Source organism: Eleutherodactylus coqui, chromosome 1, assembly GCF_035609145.1.
Source record: "Eleutherodactylus coqui strain aEleCoq1 chromosome 1, aEleCoq1.hap1, whole genome shotgun sequence".
Classification (NCBI taxonomy): Eukaryota; Metazoa; Chordata; class Amphibia; order Anura; family Eleutherodactylidae; genus Eleutherodactylus; species Eleutherodactylus coqui.
Window position 1 is genome coordinate 235906041 of NC_089837.1, and position 22110 is coordinate 235928150.

The 22110-nt window shown below is 44.1% G+C and overlaps 1 protein-coding gene across 7 annotated transcripts in view; it reads left to right on the plus strand.

The window, feature by feature from the left end:
* The window catches only part of ZUP1 (zinc finger containing ubiquitin peptidase 1), a 32838-nt gene that overhangs the window by 261 nt on the left and 10467 nt on the right, over nt 1–22110 (plus strand). For 6 of the 7 annotated variants that reach the window (XM_066606804.1, XM_066606813.1, XM_066606796.1 and 3 more), the window contains exons 2-7: nt 347–932; nt 2362–2469; nt 7160–7269; nt 8507–8675; nt 11510–11698; nt 12248–12416. In XM_066606804.1, coding sequence (XP_066462901.1) covers nt 389–932; nt 2362–2469; nt 7160–7269; nt 8507–8675; nt 11510–11698; nt 12248–12416 — 1289 coding nt within the window. In that variant the 5' untranslated portion in view covers nt 347–388. Of the gene's footprint in view, nt 1–3; nt 23–346; nt 933–2361; nt 2470–7159; nt 7270–8506; nt 8676–11509; nt 11699–12247; nt 12417–22110 lie in introns of those variants that run through there. The other variant, XM_066606848.1, reaches the window with a different exon arrangement.

Below are 22110 nucleotides of genomic sequence, written 5' to 3' on the forward strand. Positions count from 1 at the left end.
ACGTATGCATGTGATATATGTGGTGGGCACACAGGTACATGTATGTATGCTTACTTTGTTTTATATGTTGCATATTAGCTGCCCAGGTGTCTGATATGTCAGGAGATCCAGTAGGGTCTATTATACAACCCATTCTAGTAGATCCTTCATACATGATGACATTGGGGTGGACCCCTCCTGCCATCGGCTGGCCGTGTGCACATGTACCGCTGGGTGGTTTCTAGTACTTATTCCTATGTGGCTCCTTAAACAATGGCCCTGATCTAAGCGTGGCACCGCGTCTGCCGGATCGTGCGCACGCTCTCCTCCCATCTTCTGTGTATTAACCCTTTTTATCTTTCACCAGATTTAGGACCCCGTATCCACCTGTGAAGGTCCTACTGACGGCATGCTGGTCTGTGACATCTGCACGCAGGAAGTCCCCTCTGAGGATGACATGAAGAGCCACCTGCTTGTGGTACACGTGGAACAAGATGGCTGCTGTCCCCTCTGTACTGTCGCTGGTCTCACATATGATGAGCTGAGCAATCACGTACATACGGCACATGCCGACACCTGGGAGCCACAGGCTGCTGACGGAGTCCGTGAAGGCCCAAACTCTTCCAGCAGTGTAGTGAGGAAGGAGCATGTTGAGGGAAACCACAGGACAGCGGAAGGATGGAAGCTTCCCGTGGGACGGAAGGAGAACAAAGAGCAATTTGGCCGCAAAGCAGACGGCATCCCCAGAAATGGTGACTTTATCAGGGCACTTCCAGCACCTAAAGACTTTGGATTCGGCAGTGCCACTGTTATGGAAGACAACCCCCCACCTCAGGCATCTGCTGAAGACCTTGTACCATGCCCTTTCTGTGGTGAAGCTACAACCTCCATAGACAAACTTGAGCTGCATGTAGAATTGGAACATCCAGATCTCTTAGCCTCCCCCAATAAAGGCATGTGGTATATGTGTCATACGTGTTGTATGTGAATGTTGTCCCACCAAGAACCTATATCGCCTATACACAGGGCGTGTTTGATCCTGATTTATTTTTTGAGCTATGTCAGGTAAGGGTGGCTTCCACGAGTGTATGTGCAAATGGCATGCGATAGCGTGACGCTCACTGTACAAAAACATCACGCTATCTTATATGTATTTGCGCATTTTACTGTACTTTTTCACGCTAACCAGGACAATTCACATAGGTGCTGAACAGAGCCGCACCCTGGGTTAAAAGGCTCTTTAGACTAATTGGTCCTTGTGAAATTGTGCAGCGTATTATACAATCTTGTGGGTTTATGGGATGCACATTTGTGCATCCCCCTTAGACTCCTATAGGCCTTTGGTGCGCAAATATACACTAAAATAGAGCATTTTGCATTTTTTTTCGTTTTTCACACGCATTTCAAGAACAAAAACGAAAATTAACCCATTGAAAATGAGTTCCATTCTTTGTGCATTGCACGCAAATATGCCCGTGTGAAACCGCCCTCAAGCTGAATGCCAACCAATAAGGCTGCCGTCCTATAGCTGCTACAATTAGAGTGACACGCGCAGCTCTTCCATCCTAACTTTCTATATACTTTTCTTAATTGCCTCAGAAATGATACATTTGGACATTCATCTAAAATATCTTGATGTTTTCTAGATACATTTTTGGAGATTAAGGCCTCATGCCCATGGCTGGGTCGGGTTCCGGCTGCGAAATATCGCAGCGAATCGCCCGGTGTGCATGTGCAGTTCAGCACGTGACAAGTGGAAATCAACTGCGATTTTCCGCTCGCGGGCGAAAATTGCAGCATGTTTTTTTCTGTGCGGAAAATCGTACGGACGGCTTCCATTGCAGTCAATGGAACCCGTCTGTCCCACGATATTCTGTGCTGTGGACACTGCAGAAGTATCGAGGAATGGATGGCTTCCATTGACTACAACGGAAGCCGCCCCCACGATTTTCCGCACAGAATAGAACTCGCTGCGATTCTTCCCTGCGAGCGGAACATCACAGTTGATTTCTGCTCTTGAGCATGAAAGAATCGTTTACCACAGCATTTCTATGGACGGACATTGCTGTGGAATTCACGGTGGGTGTCTGACCACGATTTCCGCAGCGATAATCTGTCCGTGGGTATACGGCCTTATGAAACTGCCTTTAAAACAAAAACAAAGAGAACCTGCTTTCGTTACCCATAGCAGCCAATCGCAGTAGAGTTTTCATTTCTTATAGTTCTCTTAGATAGTTTTCAAGAGTCTCCCCGTGGTGTTTATGGAGATTACAGTGTGAAACGGGAATGCTATGGTCTTTGCTGCAGTTTTTGAAGTTTTCTGTTTTTTATTTTTTATTTTCTTTGTCTGTTACTGATTTTGATATTTTTTTTTCTCATTAGGAAACGCCAAACATCGGTATGAATGCCCCATGTGTTCTCTAGTTTGTGCAAATGGTAACCTTCTAGAAGAACATGTGAACCTGCACTTGGAGGAAAACTATCACACAGGTGCGTCTTTTATGTTTTGCCCGCTGTTATTACTATAAAGTGACCACAGTGGTGCCTTGTGACATCTGGTCTTTTCCATCGACTGAGTTTTATGTATTGAAGCTAGCTTAAAATTGGTGAGTTAGGGCTCTTTCACACTGGCGATCACGATTATGCCGCTAGAAAATTGTGGCAAAATCGCAATTGTGTTCAGGTGTTTTTTGAGCGTCAGCGATGCTTTTTCTTAAGAGCAATCTTGCATCGCATCACTGCCCCCCGCGATAAAATCCTGTGTTTTATTTTTTTTTTTTTTTTTTTTTTTGCATGAACGTCAATAAAAGTTTCTAATGTTAAAAACGCATCGCACAAAAATTGCAAGTTCGTGCATTGTGTTGCAATAAAAAGGAGGCACCATTGGGAAACATGGGTGATTAAAAATTGCAAACCGCAGAAAGATATATTTTAAATCGCAATATCGCTAATGGGAATGAGACCATTGAAAATCATTGCTTTCATAATCCTGTGTTTTGCACTCTCTCGCACGATTTTTATTGCAAGTGCGAAGGCCGCCTTAGTTGTTCACTTCTTGCATTAAAGCAAATGCAAGTCAAGAAGAGACGCAATTGTTTGTGTACACACTAAAGTACAGTTGAACTTGTTGATGTGTTGGGCTAACTATTCATGAGTATTTATGGTGCAAATTTATTGGGAACCTGTCAGAGAGGTTTATGCTGCCCAAACAATGGGTTGCACGAACCTGGGACAAGTAGGCACATTTCACCCATGTGTTTTCTTATTCTGGAACACACTGGTGGCATTTCAGAATTAATGTACTTTGACTCAGAAGGGCGCTCCAACTCACGGGGATGGCCGCTCCCAACTTGCATCATCTAGAGTGACAGCTCTTGTGTCGGAAGAGATCTGTCACTACATGGTGCGGGCAGGGAGAGGCCACTGTCTTGCGTGACTAGAGGCGCCTTTCTGAGTTAAACTCTAAAGTGTGTTTATTTTGAAATACTGCAGCTTTTCAGAATAACACATAGATGATGCAATGTGCTTCAGGCAGCATGAACCTGGTGGCTGAATCCCTTCAAGCATGTGATCTAAACCATGTTTTATTTTGTATACAAGATCTGCAAGTTTAGGCTAAATTATTATTTTTTTTAAGCTTAAAGACCTGTTTGTACTTAGTTTAAATGCTGTGGAATTTCCATACAGAAAATTCCCATCATGCATATTACAGGTCATACGACCTTGTTTTTCTAATCTGCATCAGAACTGATGTGCAACGTGGATTTTAAATGCAGAGTATATAAGCTTATGCTACAGATTTCAAATCCTCAAATGAGTGTGAGTTTTGACACTGATCCACACCAAAATCCACTACGTGTGGGCATAACTGGTGAGTTCCCAGGGGCAACAATCTGCCGCAGAAATCCATGGGATTATTTCTGACTTAGACCTCCCTCACACAGGCGTTTTTGTACAGCTTTTAGCGCTGCGCTAAGCGCTGTACAACACTCCCATTCATTTCAGTGGGGCTGCTCACACAAGCGTCAAAACGCAGCGTTTCCAACGCTGAGCTTTGACAGTATTGCATGTTCTATCTTTGGGCGTTTTCAGCCCTGCATCGCCAATTAAATGAATGGGCAGCAGTTTCAGGTCTGCTGAAAACGAAGCAAAACTTGGTGCCGTGTTTATAGCAACGTTAACCGCACACTGATTTTTCAAGGGGAGGGCTTGCAATATAAGCCCTACCCTGAAAACCAGTCTTGGCTACACTAGATGGGAAAAAATCCATACTCGCCTAGCAGTTGCCGTCAGTGTCCCGGCCGCTGATCTGACGCTGCTCCGGACTTCCCATGCACTGACAGAATGATCTATTGCTGTGCGGTTTGAGAACCCCGCCTCTAGCAATAGATTGCTGCGATTGGTTCTCGACGCTGGCTCGATGCCCAATTACAGCCATTCATTGACTGTCTTAGCCAGCCTAAAGACATGTTCATGCTCTTATTGGCTGAGACAGTCAATGAATGGCTGTGATTGGGCATCGAGCAACCAATCGCAGCAATCTATTGCTGGAGGCTGGGTTCTTAAACCTCGCTTACAGCAATAGATCATCTGTAAATGCAGTGAAAGCGCAGAGCAGTGACAGACCCGTGGCCAGCACCCTGACAACAGCTGCTAGGTGAGTACTGTTTGTTTTTTGTTTTTTTTATTTAAATTTATTTTTTCCCCAGCATCCTCTGCTGAAAACACTGGCATAAAGAATGCCAGCCCTGCTAAATCCAGGCTGAATCTGCAGTAAATGTGTTTTTGCAAATGCCTGTATGAGGGAGACCTTATACTTTTTATTTGAAGATGCTGTGGATCCATGTGCAGAATAGCCACTGCCGATTGAGCTGATCGACACTGATGCCTTGTGAAATCCACATCAATAATGGGCAGGCAGGTTTTTTTTTTTTTTTAATTCTTGGGATGCAGACTCCCCAAGTATTCCCATTCCTAGTGGGATGCAAAAAGGACAGGGACTCTGACACAGGTTTCAAGAGAAACAAAAAGCCCTATCCTACCCAAGCTTTGGGGTCTGTTCACACCATATTTTCCACTGCTAATTTGTATTATGCAAAATATGTAGTGTATTATAGGACAAGCCATGTGAACGAAACTTCAAGAAATCTCATCCACATTCTGTACAGCGTAATTTCTCCTGTGGATTTTATATCCGCAAGTTGTCAGTTTATGCTGCAGATTTTCACAGTAGACAATATGGACATTTCCTTCACCTTTTAGTGACCGCCTATAGTGTTTTTACATCCTGCCGTTGCAGTACATGTATAGAGGGAGATCATGCAGCTGTCTACCTCCATACACCGTGGGTGCCGGCTGCTTCTTACAGCTGACGCTTGCAGGCAACAGCTATGGCGAGCCACACGGCTAATTGGCATTGTTAACCCTTTAAATGCTGCTATAATTTCTGACAGCGGCATTTAAATCCCCCAACCGATGTTCGGGGATCCCGTACGCCATTTCCCCATGATGAGATCGCAGGGAGCCGTGTGGGTGTCCTGGTAGCCAGGGCGTTTTAAAAGGCCCCAGGGCTGTCATGGCAGAATGTCTATCAAGCCGTCCCCGTGGGGTGGCTTGATAGACTGCCTGTTAGATTGTAGTATGATGTAAAGCTATGGCATTACATCATACTGCAGGAGCGATCAAAGCATCACAAGTTGTGGTCCCCTAGGGGGACTAAAAAAAAGTAAAAATAAAATCAGTAACGTTTTACCAATTATTAAAAAAAAAACAAAAAAAAAACTTCTGCCATATACCCAGTTAGGGCATATGGCCTTCTATTATAAGTGGGATGGAGAGTGACTAATGTTCTAATGTACTTAAAGGGATTCTGTCACCAGGTTCATGAAGCGTGACTCAGAGCAGAGCTCTCAAGTCATGGAGGTGAGCCATGCCAGCTTCTTCCCGCTTGCTTCATGCATATGCACAGTCTCATCCCTTTTGTGTATAGGGAGAGAGCTATCACTTTGCGTGCAATGGGTGGGAAAAAGCCAGCATAAGCTGCCTCCATGACTCAAGAGCTCCACTCCGAGTCAAACTTCATGAACCTGGTTGCAGCACTACACAGATAGCTAATTGTCTCTAAAATTGCTGACTCAAGTACCGTGTGGTACCAGACAGACTATGACATGATGGTTCTCCATAATGTTAGAGAGAGCATTTCCTTATCTTATGCTGGTGACGGCTAATAAACTTGAAACCACTACAGATAATCCCCTACTTGCAAATGTCCGAGTTACGAACTTTGCTGCATACGAACAAAATTGTCCTGCAATATGCCTTAGCGTTACATCATACTGTACAGCAATCGGACAGGCATTCTGCCAAGCCATGCCATAGGTATGACTTGATAGGCACTCTAAATGCCAGGACTTGAGAAACCTTAGGTCCTGGTAGCTTAACCTCTTACATGCCATAATCAATATCTGCTTATATGCTGCAGTTGCTGACAGGGAAAGGGTGCTCCTATTGCACCCTGCAGTGCAATTGTAAAATAGCAATAGGTTCCCATAGCATCCAGAAGCCTGACAAAAGCCTTCATATCTGCCTCCAGCAGAGTCTAGTAGGCTTGGTAGATCGCACTACATACCTAAGGCAGTGTACTATCCTAATGATTGACACCATTAGTCCTTCAAGGGGACTTGAAGATGCAATTGTTCGACGTTAAACTTGATTTTAAAGAAAAGAAAATCCAGTAAACAAAAATGCGTTTTCCCCACAAAAAAACCCTTTTTAAACCTTTTTATAATGCCAAAAGAAATGTAAAAAGCAACACATAATAGATCTTGTGGAATTTCTAGCAACCCAGACAATGAAAATATTTTATTTATCCTGCATGGCAAATACAGTAAAAGTAATTTACTGCCAGAATTGCTATCTTTCCTTTGTTTTGCTTCCCAAAAACACAAAAATCACATGTACCTTAACCCTTTCAGGACCAAGCACAGTAAATTTACGGTGCTCTGTGCTGGGCTGTAATGCCAACCGATAGTGGAAATGCGGAATGGGATTAAAGCCTCTCCTCCTGCAATCTAGTAATAGCGCTGTTAAAACAAAACCCAAAAAATGACATGGGAGGATTACCAGTTTTTACCTATATTTGGAAAGGCTTAGGATAATGCTATATATTTTGTTCTCACAGCCAAGGTTACCAGTGACTCCGTATTGGCCAGACAGCTACAGGCTGAGGAAGATCAACAGAGAAGAGTAGAAGAGTCAGAGAGAGAGAAAGAAGAATTCCAAAAATTACAGGTACTTGGGCTTCTTTAAATTGGTCTTATAATGAAATTAGTATTAACCCTCTCCAATCCACTGTCTGACGTCTAAAGACATTATGATTTAAGGCTGTACAGCTCTGATGATGAAATACATCCGTCGGGGTTCTCTTACTGTATATTGCCAGCCTCTCTGCTGTCGGAGCCAATCTAACATGTCACCTCATGCACTACTGGCTTTACCAGCATATAGTGCCGTCGTATAACAGCAGAAAAAGAGTTAGCCCCCTAAGAAAACCAGGATACAACTTGGATTGCAAAGGGTTAATAGTAGGATTTAAAATGTTAAAATAATTACTTTGTGAGCTGCCAATCAATAGACAGAAAAAAAATGGCACTAAATAAATCACAGATAGATATGACTGATTTTGATAGTTAATGGTGCAGAATGATATGTGAGCAATATTCTTTATATTACTTGTGTTATTCGTAATATGCAAAACTCAGTCTAATAACGCTTTAGCTGTTGGAAGTTAAAATAGTTTCACGGTAATAGAATTCTTACTAGCTATAGAACTTTACAACTTGCCAACATAATGGGGGGTATACCATGTTAGGGCTTATTTAGATGACCGTATATTGGCTGGGTTTTCACGCCTGGCCGATATACGGTGTCCTTGTATGCAGGGGAAGGAGGATGGAAGAGTCAGGAGCAGGTACTGGGCTTCCGCACCTTGCCACTATTTGCAATAGGAGGGGTGAGATGGGGGTGGAGCTAAGTAACTGTGCTTAGCCCTGCCCCTCCCATTGCAAATAGTGGTGCGGGGCGGGGAAGAGGCGGGAGCTCAGTTCCTGCTCCCGTCTCTTCCTCCCCCCCCCCCCCCATGCAGACAAGGACACCGTATATCGGCTCGGCGTGAAAACCCATCCTATATCCGGTCGTCTAAATCTTGGAGCCTAGCACAACTTTTTCTACACAATTGGAAATGTTTAAGAAACCTTTTGTAAGTAAGCTGCGATGCTGAAGCTCCACTTAAAAAAAAAAAATTTTAAATTACACATTTGAATGTGTTGAAATTGTTGCAGACTTCATAAAAACAGAATTTGTGTTTCAATATAATTACGCCAGAAAAATCCTAGAATTGAGTTGATAGTTATCCCATTGTGTTAAAAAGTTGATTGTTTAAAGATTCATTTTCTTATAAAAACTAAGATTTTTTTTTTCAGAAACAAATACTATATATTGTAGCATGGTGTTTTATTTTATGTACTAGAGACAGTTTGGCCTAGACAATTCAGGAGGATATCGACAGCAATCTGTACGAAATCTAGAAAGAGCAGTTGCAAGAGGACGAATGGATCCCATGGAATATCACCTGCATAAAGCTGAAATGTTGGAGTCTTTAGCTACCGGTGTAGATGATGGTAGAACAAGGACTTCAGGTTGGTATTTATAGGCTGTTCTGTACAGAGCCACATAGGCTTCCATAGAGGTGTATACAAGTCCTTTATTTGCACCTCTCTGTCTCCAATTTCATACCTATTTTTTTTTCACTTTGTGCCCATTAAGGAAAAAAAATGTCATGCTCTATTAAACTGTGTACAGAGGCATTCTTCCCTAATGCATAGCTACTAGGAGATAATATTATACAGAGTAGGCCTGTATGTGCTGCAGTGTGCACAAATCCTTTTTGTGGTTGTGTGTGTTTTTTGTTTTTTTTTTAATAAATTTATTTCAATTTTCACCATATTCTTAGTCCATGTGCTGTCTGTGTATTTCACAGACAGAACAAAGACCCATTACGTGCAGCAAATCCGCTGTCCGGTATGAGTTGCACCTGATAATCTTGGGTGCAAGTCGCATACAGCTGTGTGAGTTAATGGCCTTAGAGAACACTGAAACATCTTATGGTAAACTCAACATAAAACATTAGCATAGATAGATATTTATATATTTTTTTTAAGGTTTTAAAGATTTATTTTCAATAAAAGTAACAAGTGTGGCATTGTGCAAGAGTATAGCATTGTAAACTAAGGGGTAAAAGAATAAAGTTACACTAAAACCATGTAAACAAACAAGTAAAATGGGTAAGAAAGTCTAAGAGTAGAGTAATAATTGGAAGGATAGGATTAGTAAAATGACCAGCTTTGCTCAAAAGTCCCGAAACATACACAAATGTCAATTTTGCATAGGGCTGTGCTGATCTTCAATAGAACGGGTGGTCATTGGCCAAAGTCTAGATCAACAGTCCATGTCTACTTGGTGGGTAAAATATAGACCTGAAGGAAGCGAAAATAAAGAGGAAGGAAAGCAAGTCGAGGTGTAAAGGAGCCATCAGCGAAAACAAGCAAGAGAGAGTATAAAGGAAAGTAAGTGAGGAAAAAAAGAGATGGGTATGGGGAAGGATAAGGGGACCTAGGCAAGCCTGCCAAAAAGTGACATGTAAAGGTTAAGAAAGAAGCATTGGGGTAGGGGCAAGGAGAGATATGTGAGAATAGGCATATTCTATTCAAGGCTGCCAATTTTTCAGAAAATGGTTGTTTGTCTAAAAGCATACTAGATAATTTCTCATTTCTAAATAACCAATCAATACTGGATTTAACATCTTGCAAGGGAATACTAATTTATTTTTTTCTCGTTTGTGTCATTGGTGGACACAGCTTGGACCATGGGGTATAGCTACTGCCACTAATAGGCGGACACTTAGCAGAAAAAGTGTTGGCTCCTTCTACCAGCTATACCCCTCCTGCAGGCACCAAGCTAATCAGTTTTAGCTTAGTGGCCATAGGAAGGAGCACTTTGTAGCCTGGGTTTAGAGAGGTGACATTGATGTCACATTTAAAAACCTTTCATTTCAGGCGGCTGAGTCTCTATTCTGTGGCAGATCTTTTTCCCATGCCTTTACATAGGGATGCAGAAGAAGGGCGCATTGACTTATTTAGGGAAAAGTATGGGATTGAAATTGGGCCCTTCCGGTTTCTGGATAGATATAGGTTTGCTCATAGAAAGTAAATTTTAAAAACCTTATTAGAAAGAAAACATGACTACTTGCCGCTAAAAAACAGCGCCACACCTGACCATGGGTTGTATCTGGTGTTTACACCTCAGTAGCATTGAAATGAATGGGGTTAAGCTGCAATACTGCACATAGTTAATTCAGTTGGGGGCGCTACACTTCTCCTACACTTAACGCTCAGGATAAGACATGATGTTTTAACTATAAGAGAAGCAGGAAGTGTAGGAGAAGGGCAACCCTCCTACTGTTTCAATGGCAGTGAAGCAGGCGGTCCCACGACCACTGATAGCGATGACTGGTCTGCTGCATTGACAACGGGCCAGACAATCTGCTAATAGACAGAGGTGTTCTGAGCGGCTTTCCCAGGTAAAGAGTCATCAGTTAAAAAAAAAAAAAGTCTAAAATACCACTTTAATACATACCGTATTTAGTAACAATCCGTTTGTGACACGCTCAATATGGGCAAAGGGTGATAGACAGGTGGTATGCAAGAGAGGCTAAGGGACAACATTTTAAAGAGATTTTCCAGGGAGAATACTACCGGTGACCTATCTTTAGGATAGGTCCTCAATAGTTGATCAGCTGGGATCCGTCGCTCAGGACCCCGACAGATCAGCTGAGCGGGCACATGCTGTTAGCGCTGCAAATACACAGAAGTTGGAGCGGAAGCCTCCACACAGGCCACTACACAGAGGTCGGTATGGAGACTTCAGCTCTGACTCCTGTGTATGTTCAGCGCTGACAGCATGCACCCACTCAGCTGATCGGTCGGGGTCCCGAGTGACGGCCCGCAGCCGATCGACTATTGATAACCTACCCTAAGGATAGGTCATCAATAGTAGTCTCCCTGGAAAACCCCTTTAACAAAGGTTGACGTGCCATGCTTTCCCATACAGTGCTTCATATGGAAATGTGCATGCCGTTATAGAACACAAATGTTTTCATCTATTGAAGGACTTCTAGCCAGAATGCATCACTCGCTAGTTATTTTCGTAGGTGTATATATTGTAATTTCAGATAAGATTTCGTCAGTTTCGTATGAAGTACGTTGTTCCTCCTACTGAGTTGTCCTATTTTGTTTAATGAGTTGTCATTTCCAGTTACTTATTGTCAAGTAAATGACAAATTACGACCTAAGTGTAGATTTTATGTTCAAAAGATAAGATTACAGCATTCATACATACGTTTCTAATGCTTACTGTAAGTAAATTTCATTCTATATCTGTATAGGCTAATTTATGTCTAATCTTGTTTATCCAGGAGTTCTGGAAGCATTGTATCAGTATTATAACACTGCTGGCCCAGAAGTGCGTCGTGTCTGGCTTTGCTCTCCACTAAATCACTTTAGTAGGTCTGCTGGTGACACAGGATGGGGCTGTGGCTTTCGAAATTTTCAAATGCTGTTTTCTTCCATTTTGTTGAATGATGCATATAAAGACTTCTTACAAGGTATTTTATTAAAATAAACTAATTGTCAAAAAAAAAAAAAAACATTCTCTGGACGGAGTTGTCACAATTGAATGAAACTTGTGATATAAGTAGGTGATTACAATATCAGAGCAAAAGGATAATTTTATTGTGATAAACTGACCCCTTAAAGGGAGGTGCGCTGGCCGACGTGCCTGACGCATGCGCAGTGCAATTTATTTATTTATTATTTTTTTAATCTCCTGCTTTCCTAGCAGGATCGGACGGTTTCCATTTACTTCGATGGAAGCCATCCCTGTGGGATCCGCAGAAAAATAAAGCCTGCTACGATTTCTTCCCGCACGTGCGATCCGCACACCGGTGTGAAAATAAGAGAAAACCCATCCGCATGCTTCAAATTGTTTTGCAGATGCTAATGCATCCCTATGAACTGCGTGATTTGCGGGTTCGACACGTTAAATCCGCCCGTGGACATTGGGCCTTTAATCTGTGTTCTACTAGCCAAATGTACACAGTCTGCATAAAAGATACAATGTGGTAAATATTTTTATGCATTTATATTTCTTCTAGATTATAGATACATCCCCTGTATTCCTAAGATTCAAGAATTGATTGAAGATGCTTGGAAGGAAGGCTTTGATCCTCATGGTGCGTCTCATTTTAATGGTAAATTGCAAGGTACCAGGGCTTGGATTGGAGCATGTGAAATATTTTGCCTTCTAACATCTTTGAGGTTAAAGTAAGTGAATTAATTTATGTTTGCATTTTATTTAGATCTTATTTTGCAGAATGCTTAACCCTTTAACAAGATCACTATTGCAGGATAATAGTCCGAACACGATGGCCGTGGGAGTGGAGTGTGTGATTCAATTTTTTTTTTCCCCCTTGCAATACAGTTGTCCCACTGATCAGATATTGGTATCCTATCATGAGGACAGGCCATCAAATTTTACAGCACAGATAACCCCTTTAATAATTGGGCAGAGCGCTCCAACAAATATATCATTAAATACTGTTTTTCATAGTCTACCGCTACTATACTGACTGGGCTGCTTCAAGAGCAATGAAAAGACTAGTAGTACTAAGGTGGCCCAGACACTGAAAAGTCAAAACTCTGCTCTTCCTGTGCACTGATATTTTCAAACTGTTTCCACTGCATCCCTTTTATCCTTTCCACTTGGTCATCCCCACTTTCAAAAAATAACTTTTTTTTTGTCCAGCAAAATGACTGTGAGGGCTTGGGCTTGAGGGGGGGGGGGGGGGGGTGAGTGGTATTTTTCAATGATACCACTTAACGTACCATATAATGTATTGTAAAACTTGTACCACCAGGGAAGTTTTAATTATGATTAAATATTCTTTATTTTCTGCCTCTTGTAGTTCAAAAAATTGGTGGCTTTCCATCCTCCCTGTGTGATATCTAACTCAAATCAATTATCACACATTCCTAAACCTTGTCTAGCGTATTAACTAATGCAGATATGTACTGTATGTGTGGTAGTAATTGGACATGACCATTTTTATGGTTACAGTAAGGAGGTTAAAATAAAATTTTCTGACTAAGGTAAATCTTTTCCATTGGTTAGAACATTATTACTCTTTTCTAGAGCTTATCTACAGCTCATTAAGGCCAAGAAACTCTGCCAAGCTGGGAATGCGGTAGCTCTTGGCGATCACATTGTTTCCAGTAGAGGTGGTGACACTGCAACTGCCTCTTCTGAAAAGACCACCAAAGTGATGAGCACTATGAAGGATTCAAAACAGAAGCAGTCCCAAACCCTTTCTGACTTCTCCTCGGGGTCCACAGCTTATTGTTAGCTGGCACACCTTATCACTTTTTTAGTGTTAGATTGCAGAAGCTTAACGCTTGTGCCATTCTTTTATAACAGTCAAACTACTAACAAGCACTTGAGTGTGAGTTATTTATGTGTGTATGTATATATGTGGGTGCTTCTCATGCTCCGCCCCCTGGTGACATCATCACTCCGGTTTTGGTGACGTCATTGCAGGTCCTACGGTATATTTAAATCACAGAACTTGACCGACAGAAGAAGAACAAAGTTAGGGCCCTTGAAAGGGGATGACAAAAAAAATAACAAAATGAGAATACAACTAAGCCGTTATTATATCAGACACAACTCGGCGGTCCTGACGGGAGACACCGACCTATGACTGCCACAGAGATCTGGCAGGCTGAAGGAACTACGGTGATGTCACCTATCGTGATCACCTGTGTGGGTGGAGTCAGGGATCACATGACCAGGGGCTGATCATTGCATCCAGGAGTCTGCTGAGCTGGTGATGTGTAGGAATCAGGATAGATGTGGATGTAACACAGCTGTGTGTGAATCAGGATGCAGATAGTGGAGCTGTGTGTGTCCTGTGTGGGAATCGGGATGCAGGTGGTAGAGCTGTGTGTGGAATGTGCTCTGTGTGAAATGTCAGGATGGATGTAGTAGAGCTGTGTGGAAATCGGCATAGATGTAGTAGAGCTGTGTGTGCCATGTGTGGAAATCGGCATGGATGTAGTACAGCTGTGTGTGTCGTGTGGAAATCGGCATGGATGTAGTACAGCTGTGTGTGCCATGTGTGGAAATCGGCATGGATGTAGTACAGCTACGTGTGCCATGTGTGGAAATCGGCATGGATGTAGTACAGCTACGTGTGCCATGTGTGGAAATCGGCATGGATGTAGTACAGCTGTGTGTGCCATGTGTGGAAATCGGCATGGATGTAGTACAGCTGTGTGTGCCATGTGTGGAAATCGGCATGGATGTAGTACAGCTGTGTGTGCCATGTGTGGAAATCGGCATGGATGTACTAGAGCTGTGTGTGCCATGTGTGGAAATCGGCATGGATGTACTAGAGCTGTGTGTGCCATGTGTGGAAATCGGCATGGATGTACTAGAACTGTGTGTGCCATGTGTGGAAATCGGCGTGGATGTAGTACAGCTGTGTGTGCCATGTGTGGAAATCGGCATGGATGTACTAGAACTGTGTGTGCCATGTGTGGAAATCGGCATGGATGCAGTACAGCTGTGTGTGCCATGTGTGGAAATCGGCATGGATGTAGTAGAGCTGTGTGCGCCATGTGTGGAAATCGGCATGGATGTAGTAGAGCTGTGTGCGCCATGTGTGGAAATCGGCATGGATGTAGTAGAACTGTGTGTGCCATGTGTGGAAATCGACATGGATGTACTAGAACTGTGTGTGCCATGTGTGGAAATCGACATGGATGTACTAGAACTGTGTGTGCCATGTGTGGAAATCGACATGGATGTACTAGAACTGTGTGTGCCATGTGTGGAAATCGACATGGATGTACTAGAACTGTGTGTGCCATGTGTGGAAATCGACATGGATGTACTAGAACTGTGTGTGCCATGTGTGGAAATCGACATGGATGTACTAGAACTGTGTGTGCCATGTGTGGAAATCGACATGGATGTACTAGAACTGTGTGTGCCATGTGTGGAAATCGACATGGATGTACTAGAACTGTGTGTGCCATGTGTGGAAATCGACATGGATGTACTAGAACTGTGTGTGCCATGTGTGCAAATCGACATGGATGTACTAGAACTGTGTGTGCCATGTGTGGAAATCGACATGGATGTACTAGAACTGTGTGTGCCATGTGTGGAAATCGACATGGATGTACTAGAACTGTGTGTGCCATGTGTGGAAATCGACATGGATGTATTAGAACTGTGTGTGCCATGTGTGGAAATCGACATGGATGTACTAGAACTGTGTGTGCCATGTGTGGAAATCGACATGGATGTACTAGAACTGTGTGTGCCATGTGTGGAAATCGACATGGATGTACTAGAACTGTGTGTGCCATGTGTGGAAATCGACATGGATGTACTAGAACTGTGTGTGCCATGTGTGGAAATCGACATGGATGTACTAGAACTGTGTGTGCCATGTGTGGAAATCGACATGGATGTACTAGAACTGTGTGTGCCATGTGTGGAAATCGACATGGATGTACTAGAACTGTGTGTGCCATGTGTGGAAATCGACATGGATGTACTAGAACTGTGTGTGCCATGTGTGGAAATCGACATGGATGTACTAGAACTGTGTGTGCCATGTGTGGAAATCGACATGGATGTACTAGAACTGTGTGTGCCATGTGTGGAAATCGACATGGATGTACTAGAACTGTGTGTGCCATGTGTGGAAATCGACATGGATGTACTAGAACTGTGTGTGCCATGTGTGGAAATCGACATGGATGTACTAGAACTGTGTGTGCCATGTGTGGAAATCGACATGGATGTACTAGAACTGTGTGTGCCATGTGTGGAAATCGACATGGATGTACTAGAGCTGTGTGTGCCATGTGTGGAAATCGACATGGATGTACTAGAGCTGTGTGTGCCATGTGTGGAAATCGACATGGATGTACTAGAGCTGCGTGTGCCATGTGTGGAAATCATCAGAATGAATGTAGTACAGCTGCGTGTGTGATGTGTGGAGTCATGATGGATGTAGTAGAGGTGTGTGTGTGTGTGTGTGTGTGTGTGTCCTGTGTGGGAATCGGGATGCAGGTAGTAGAGCTGTGTGTGGAATGTGCTCTGTGTGAAATGTCAGGATGGATGCAGTAGAGCTGTGTGTGCCATGTGTGGAAATCGACATTGATGTACTAGAGCTGTGTGTGCCATGTGTGGAAATCAGCATGTATGTGGTACAGCTGTGTGTGCCATGTGTGAAAATCAGCATGGATGTGGTACAGCTGTGTGTGCCATGTGTGAAAATCAGCATGGATGTGGTACAGCTGTGTGTGCCATGTGTGAAAATCGGCATGGATGTAGTACAGCTGTGTGTGCCATGTGTGGAAATCGGCATGGATGTAGTACAGCTGTGTGTGTCGTGTGGAAATCGGCATGGATGTATTAGAGCTGTGTGTGCCATGTGTGGAAATCGGCATGGATGCAGTACAGCTGTGTGTGCCATGTGTGGAAATCGGCATGGATGTACTACAGCTGTGTGTGCCATGTGTGGAAATCGGCATAGATGTAGTACAGCTGTGTGTGCCATGTGTGGAAATCGGCATAGATGTAGTACAGCTGTGTGTGCCATGTGTGGAAATCGGCATAGATGTAGTACAGCTGTGTGTGCCATGTGTGGAAATCGGCATGGATGTAGTACAGCTGTGTGTGTCGTGTGGAAATCGGCATGGATGTAGTAGAGCTGTGTGTGTCGTGTGGAAATCGGCATGGATGTAGTAGAGCTGTGTGTGCCATGTGTGGAAATCGACATGGATGTAGTAGAACTGTGTGTGTCATGTGTGGAAATCGACATGGATGTACTAGAACTGTGTGTGCCATGTGTGGAAATCGACATGGATGTAGTAGAACTGTGTGTGCCATGTGTGGAAATCGGCATGGATGTAGTACAGCTGTGTGTCATGTGTGGAAATCATCAGAATGAATGTAGTACAGCTGCGTGTGTGATGTGTGGAGTCATGATTGATGTAGTAGAGGTGTGTGTGTGTGTGTGTGTGTGTGTGTGTGTGTGTGTCCTGTGTGGGAATCGGGATGCAGGTAGTAGAGCTGTGTGTGGAATGTGCTCTGTGTGAAATGTCAGGATGGATGCAGTAGAGCTGTGTGGAAATCGGCATAGATGTAGTAGAGCTGTGTGTGCCATGTGTGGAAATCGGCATGGATGTAGTACAGCTGTGTGTGCCATGTGTGGAAATTGGCATGGATGTAGTAGAGCTGTGTGTGCCATGTGTGGAAATCGACATGGATGTACTAGAACTGTGTGTGCCATGTGTGGAAATCGACATGGATGTACTAGAACTGTGTGTGCCATGTGTGGAAATCGACATGGATGTACTAGAACTGTGTGTGCCATGTGTGGAAATCGACATGGATGTACTAGAACTGTGTGTGCCATGTGTGGAAATCGACATGGATGTACTAGAACTGTGTGTGCCATGTGTGGAAATCGACATGGATGTACTAGAACTGTGTGTGCCATGTGTGGAAATCGACATGGATGTACTAGAACTGTGTGTGCCATGTGTGGAAATCGACATGGATGTACTAGAACTGTGTGTGCCATGTGTGGAAATCGACATGGATGTACTAGAACTGTGTGTGCCATGTGTGGAAATCGACATGGATGTACTAGAACTGTGTGTGCCATGTGTGGAAATCGACATGGATGTACTAGAACTGTGTGTGCCATGTGTGGAAATCGACATGGATGTAGTACAGCTGTGTGTGCCATGTGTGGAAATCGACATGGATGTAGTACAGGTGTGTGTATCATATGTGGAAATCGGCATGGATGTAGTACAGGTGTGTGTGTCATGTGTGGAAATCGGCATGGATGTAGTACAGGTGTGTGTGTCATGTGTGGAAATCGGCATGGATGTAGTACAGGTGTGTGTGCCATGTGTGGAAATCGGCATGGATTTAGTACAGCTGTGTGTGCCATGTGTGGAAATCGACATGGATGTAGTACAGGTGTGTGTGCCATGTGTGGAAATCGACATGGATGTAGTACAGGTGTGTGTGCCATGTGTGGAAATCGGCATGGATGTACTAGAGCTGTGTGTGCCATGTGTGGAAATCGGCATGGATGTACTAGAGCTGTGTGTGCCATGTGTGGAAATCGGCATGGATGTACTAGAACTGTGTGTGCCATGTGTGGAAATCGACATGGATGTAGTACAGCTGTGTGTGCCATGTGTGGAAATCGACATGGATGTACTAGAACTGTGTGTGCCATGTGTGGAAATCGACATGGATGTAGTACAGCTGTGTGTGCCATGTGTGGAAATCATCAGAATGAATGTAGTACAGCTGCGTGTGTGATGTGTGGAGTCATGATGGATGTAGTAGAGGTGTGTGTGTGTGTGTGTGTGTGTCCTGTGTGGGAATCGGGATGCAGGTAGTAGAGCTGTGTGTGGAATGTGCTCTGTGTGAAATGTCAGGATGGATGCAGTAGAGCTGTGTGTGCCATGTGTGGAAATCGACATTGATGTACTAGAGCTGTGTGTGCCATGTGTGGAAATCAGCATGTATGTAGTACAGCTGTGTGTGCCATGTGTGAAAATCGGCATGGATGTGGTACAGCTGTGTGTGCCATGTGTGAAAATCAGCATGGATGTGGTACAGCTGTGTGTGCCATGTGTGAAAATCGGCATGGATGTAGTACAGCTGTGTGCCATGTGTGGAAATCGGCATGGATGTAGTACAGCTGTGTGTGCCATGTGTGGAAATCGGCATGGATGTAGTACAGCTGTGTGTGTCGTGTGGAAATCGGCATGGATGTACTAGAGCTGTGTGTGCCATGTGTGGAAATCGGCATGGATGCAGTACAGCTGTGTGTGCCATGTGTGGAAATCGGCATGGATGTACTACAGCTGTGTGTGCCATGTGTGGAAATCGGCATAGATGTAGTACAGCTGTGTGTGCCATGTGTGGAAATCGGCATGGATGTAGTACAGCTGTGTGTGTCGTGTGGAAATCGGCATGGATGTAGTACAGCTGTGTGTGCCATGTGTGGAAATCGGCATGGATGTAGTAGAGCTGTGTGTGTCGTGTGGAAATCGGCATTGATGTAGTAGAGCTGTGTGTGCCATGTGTGGAAATCGACATGGATGTACTAGAACTGTGTGTGCCATGTGTGGAAATCGACATGGATGTAGTAGAACTGTGTGTGTCATGTGTGGAAATCGACATGGATGTACTAGAACTGTGTGTGCCATGTATGGAAATCGACATGGATGTAGTAGAACTGTGTGTGCCATGTATGGAAATCGACATGGATGTAGTAGAACTGTGTGTGCCATGTGTGGAAATCGACATGGATGTACTAGAACTGTGTGTGCCATGTGTGGAAATCGACATGGATGTACTAGAACTGTGTGTGCCATGTGTGGAAATCGACATGGATGTACTAGAACTGTGTGTGCCATGTGTGGAAATCAACATGGATGTACTAGAACTGTGTGTGCCATGTGTGGAAATCGACATGGATGTACTAGAACTGTGTGTGCCATGTGTGGAAATCGACATGGATGTAGTAGAGCTGTGTGTGCCATGTGTGGAAATCGACATGGATGTAGTACAGCTGTGTGTGCCATGTGTGGAAATCATCAGAATGAATGTAGTACAGCTGCGTGTGCCATGTGTGGAAATCATCAGAATGAATGTAGTACAGCTGCGTGTGTGATGTGTGGAGTCATGATGGATGTAGTAGAGGTGTGTGTGTGTGTGTGTCCTGTGTGGGAATCGGGATGCAGGTAGTAGAGCTGTTTGTGGAATGTGCTCTGTGTGAAATGTCAGGATGGATGCAGTAGAACTGTGTGTGCCATGTGTGGAAATCGACATTGATGTACTAGAGCTGTGTGTGCCATGTGTGGAAATCAGCATGGATGTGGTACAGCTGTGTGTGCCATGTGTGGAAATCAGCATGGATGTGGTACAGCTGTGTGTGCCATGTGTGAAAATCAGCATGGATGTGGTACAGCTGTGTGTGCCATGTGTGAAAATCGGCATGGATGTAGTACAGCTGTGTGTGCCATGTGTGGAAATCGGCATGGATGTAGTACAGCTGTGTGTGTCGTGTGGAAATCGGCATGGATGTACTAGAGCTGTGTGTGCCATGTGTGGAAATCGGCATGGATGCAGTACAGCTGTGTGTGCCATGTGTGGAAATCGGCATGGATGTACTACAGCTGTGTGTGCCATGTGTGGAAATCGGCATAGATGTAGTACAGCTGTGTGTGCCATGTGTGGAAATCGGCATGGATGTAGTACAGCTGTGTGTGTCGTGTGGAAATCGGCATGGATGTAGTAGAGCTGTGTGTGTCGTGTGGAAATCGGCATGGATGTAGTAGAGCTGTGTGTGCCCTGTGTGGAAATCGACATGGATGTACTAGAACTGTGTGTGCCATGTGTGGAAATCGACATGGATGTAGTAGAACTGTGTGTGTCATGTGTGGAAATCGACATGGATGTACTAGAACTGTGTGTGCCATGTGTGGAAATCGACATGGATGTAGTAGAACTGTGTGTGCCATGTGTGGAAATCGGCATGGATGTAGTACAGCTGTGTGTCATGTGTGGAAATCGGCATAGATGTAGTACAGCTGTGTGTGCCATGTGTGGAAATCATCAGAATGAATGTAGTACAGCTGCGTGTGTGATGTGTGGAGTCATGATTGATGTAGTAGAGGTGTGTGTGTGTGTGTGTGTGTGTGTGTGTGTGTGTGTGTGTGTGTCCTGTGTGGGAATCGGGATGCGGGTAGTAGAGCTGTGTGTGGAATGTGCTCTGTGTGAAATGTCAGGATGGATGCAGTAGAGCTGTGTGGAAATCGGCATAGATGTAGTAGAGCTGTGTGTGCCATGTGTGGAAATCGGCATGGATGTAGTAGAGCTGTGTGTGCCATGTGTGGAAATTGGCATGGATGTAGTAGAACTGTGTGTGCCATGTGTGGAAATCGACATGGATGTACTAGAACTGTGTGTGCCATGTGTGGAAATCGACATGGATGTACTAGAACTGTGTGTGCCATGTGTGGAAATCGACATGGATGTACTAGAACTGTGTGTGCCATGTGTGGAAATCGACATGGATGTACTAGAACTGTGTGTGCCATGTGTGGAAATCGACATGGATGTACTAGAACTGTGTGTGCCATGTGTGGAAATCGACATGGATGTACTAGAACTGTGTGTGCCATGTGTGGAAATCGACATGGATGTACTAGAACTGTGTGTGCCATGTGTGGAAATCGACATGGATGTACTAGAACTGTGTGTGCCATGTGTGGAAATCGACATGGATGTAGTACAGCTGTGTGTGCCATGTGTGGAAATCATCAGAATGAATGTAGTACAGCTGTGTGTGCCATGTGTGGAAATCATCAGAATGAATGTAGTACAGCTGCGTGTGTGATGTGTGGAGTCATGATGGATGTAGTAGAGGTGTGTGTGTGTGTGTCCTGTGTGGGAATCGGGATGCAGGTAGTAGAGCTGTGTGTGGAATGTGCTCTGTGTGAAATGTCAGGATGGATGCAGTAGAGCTGTGTGTGCCATGTGTGGAAATCGACATTGATGTACTAGAGCTGTGTGTGCCATGTGTGGAAATCAGCATGTATGTAGTACAGCTGTGTGTGCCATGTGTGGAAATCAGCATGTATGTAGTACAGCTGTGTGTGCCATGTGTGGAAATCAGCATGTATGTAGTACAGCTGTGTGTGCCATGTGTGAAAATCAGCATGGATGTGGTACAGCTGTGTGTGCCATGTGTGAAAATCAGCATGGATGTGGTACAGCTGTGTGTGCCATGTGTGGAAATCGGCATGGATGTAGTACAGCTGTGTGCCATGTGTGGAAATCGGCATGGATGTAGTACAGCTGTGTGTGCCATGTGTGGAAATCGGCATGGATGTAGTACAGCTG